The sequence below is a fragment of the Mandrillus leucophaeus genome, unplaced genomic scaffold, assembly GCF_000951045.1.
Source record: "Mandrillus leucophaeus isolate KB7577 unplaced genomic scaffold, Mleu.le_1.0 Scaffold306, whole genome shotgun sequence".
NCBI lineage: Eukaryota > Metazoa > Chordata > Mammalia > Primates > Cercopithecidae > Mandrillus > Mandrillus leucophaeus.
The window spans coordinates 506768-509513 of NW_012103210.1; the positions used below are offsets into that span (position 1 = coordinate 506768).

At 60.6% G+C, this 2746-nt stretch overlaps 1 protein-coding gene across 1 annotated transcript in view; it reads right to left on the bottom strand.

Annotated features, from left to right (window-relative positions):
• Positions 1-265: 265 nt before the first annotated feature.
• SGSM2 (small G protein signaling modulator 2) overlaps positions 266-2746 on the bottom strand; it is a 52119-nt gene continuing 49638 nt past the window's right edge. Inside the window, exons 23-24 of the mRNA XM_011987263.1 lie at positions 2105-2272; positions 266-1876 (exon numbers count right to left, since the gene is read on the bottom strand). Of these exons, the coding sequence (XP_011842653.1) occupies positions 1788-1876; positions 2105-2272 (257 nt within the window). The 3' untranslated portion in view covers positions 266-1787. The remainder of the gene's footprint in view (positions 1877-2104; positions 2273-2746) is intronic.

The following is a 2746-nucleotide window of genomic DNA, read 5'->3' on the forward strand; positions in this document are numbered from 1 at the left end:
CTCATCCACAGGCTAGAGGGGCCACTGGTCATCGTGAGATGGGGCCATGACTCTGCGGTGAGGTCCCCTGAAGGGTGCTGAGTACTTGAGGTTTGGCTATCAAATCACCCTGACTTCCTGACCAGCCCACACCCTCCAGACTGGCGGCTGGGGTACCTCTCTCTTGGAAACTTTAGTTCTTTTTGCTGTCCTCGCCTTTTGGGGCTGGCCAACTGTGGAGCTTGAAGAAGGCATGTGGTTTCTCAGTGTCCAGTCCCAGAGGCGTCAGTGTTGACAAATGCTGTTTATTGGTCTGTTACACAGAAGAGTATAGTTTCTGAGGCAAAAACCACACACTCTGCCCCTCACAAAACCACGGAGTTACTAAGGCAGGCACACGATGGCCACACGTGCTTGGTGGAGGCCAAGGACTCACGGACAACAAGGATGGACAATGGGACAGTCTGGCCCCCAGACAGGCTGTGCAATGCCCGGGGGCAGGGCTGGGCTGGGCAGGCTGTCCTGGGTGCAGAAGGGCTGCGGGGCCCTTTATCATGTTTCTCAAATGCAGAAAGTCTGCCAGACTTTGGTGGCTGTGGACAGGCCCCAGCCCCAGGCAGGGCCTCCAGGTCCCAGGCCAAGGCCTAGCCTGCATGTGTTGGGGTGGAGGAGGAAGTGGGGATGGCCAAGCAAGCAGCATGCCTAGGCCTGGGGGCAGGAGCTGTGCCCTTCCGGGCACCCCCGTGTACACAGCTCCTCCAGGGGGGTTCTGGGTTCCTGGGCCTCTTGGCGTCCTGAGATGCATGTGGAAGGCAGAGCTAGCTTTGCTTCTCACCAGGGACAGACGGGACACCCATGCATCCCCTGCCTTCCACAGCCCCAGGGACGCAGCAGATGTCTGCGACAGATAATGGGCTGCCCCAGAACTGAGGCCTGTCCCTGAGAGGAGACCAGATTGCTCCCCTACACAGTCACCCTGGGGTTCCTCAGAGCAAGTGCTCCGGTCGCATTCCAGATCGTCCACTGGCAAGAGCGTCACTTACACGTGGTTTTCAGAGAAGTACCTAATGCAGAACGCAAGGGTGGGGTGGCAGGAGTGAGGCTGTACAGATACACAGAGGTACACTGCACAGGGCCGGGAGGCCTGGGGGTCACCTCAGGTGGCCAAAGGCAGTGGCAGTGCTGCTGAGGTGGGCTGCTCCCGCCCAGGGCCCACATCGTCTGACTGCCCCAGAATCTCAGGGGAGCGGCCCGAAGGTGCCCCAGGCCTCCTGCACCCAGGACATATGCCTAAACCGGCAGCATTTCTGGCGGCTCCAGCTGGGGCTGGTGCACACACAGTATACTGGGGCTGCAAAGGGACCCTCAGAAGGGACACAGCACAGAACCTCTCGCCCTGTGCCACCCCAGCTAAGTAGGGCCCAGGCCACTGTAGCCCCTGTTAATCCTATGAGGCCCCAGGTTCACTCATGGGCCACAGTGCAGGCTGAGGCTGCAGGTGGCAGTGGGACTATTCCCAGATGTTTGAGAGAGGAGCAGAGTAGGTGTGTCCCCCAAGGCAGCTGCTCCCTGAGGCTGACCGCTCCCATCCCGGCCCTGATCTGAGGGCATCCTGGCCCTTGGCTTGCCCTGCAGGGTCAGCACTGCCGGGAGTCGCATCCCAGGCTCACAGTCACTTTGTTAGGAACAGAGGTGGGGTCGGCTGCTGGCTGGGGCGGTCTGGGCGGTGATTCCCTGGCGCCTCTCCCTGCCGGAGCCCAGGCGCCCGAGGTCCAGGCTCTGCACGGCTGCTGCCTCCGGGCCCCAGCTCACTTGTTCTCTATGAGCAGCTGCACCTTGTGGACGAGGTCCCGGGCGAGCCGCAGGATCTCCTGGGCGTCGTGATGCTCAGCGCGTTCTGGGGGGAAACACGGACAGCTGTAGGGAGGCCCAGAGAAAGGGCAGCAGGCTGGGAGGTGGCTGACTACCTTGCTCTGTTTCCATCTGCTCTGCTAGATTCTGGACATCCCTGCCTTTGGGGAAGGGCCCCCAGAATTCCTGAGAACCCTCCAACTGTGTGCAGGGCAGAGGTGGGGGCCTCCACACCCCTGCTGGGGGCAGCCGGGATGGCTGGAGCAGCTCGTACCGTTGAAAAACTTGATGATGTCAGTGAAGTCCATGTTGTTGTCGCGGATGACCTCTCGGTAGACCTCCACCAGGGCCAGGGCGATGAACAGGACAAAGTGCTCCGACGAGATGTGCCTGGCTGCCCAGATCACCTCCCACACAGCAAACACATCCTCGTACAGCAGTTCTGGGGATAGTAAGCAGCTGCTGCTCACCTGTCCCAGCCGCATGTCTGGGGCTAAGGCTGGGATTGAGGCTGGGGCTGAGGCTGGGGCTGAGGCTGGGGCTGACACTGGCTGGCCTGGCTGGCTGCTCATAGGGCCTCTAAATGGAGCCAGGTGAGGAGTCAGAGCTTCAGGAGCCAAAGTCCTGGGATTCTCTCCATGACACAGCCTGGCTCAAGAATGGGGGTTCTGTACCCCATACCAAGGCCCCGTCCTTTTCTTGGGTAATTTCTGCACACTGAGTTCCTGCAGACTCTGTGCCTGCACTTCAGCCGCGCAGCTCCGTCACGGGCCTCCCATCTTGGTGCTCAGGAATGCTTTGGTTTGAAAAAAGTTCCCCGGCCAGGCACGGTGGCTCAAGCCTGTCATCCCAGCACTTTGGGAGGCCGAGACGGGCGGATCACGAGGTCAGGAGATCGAGACCATCCTGGCTAACA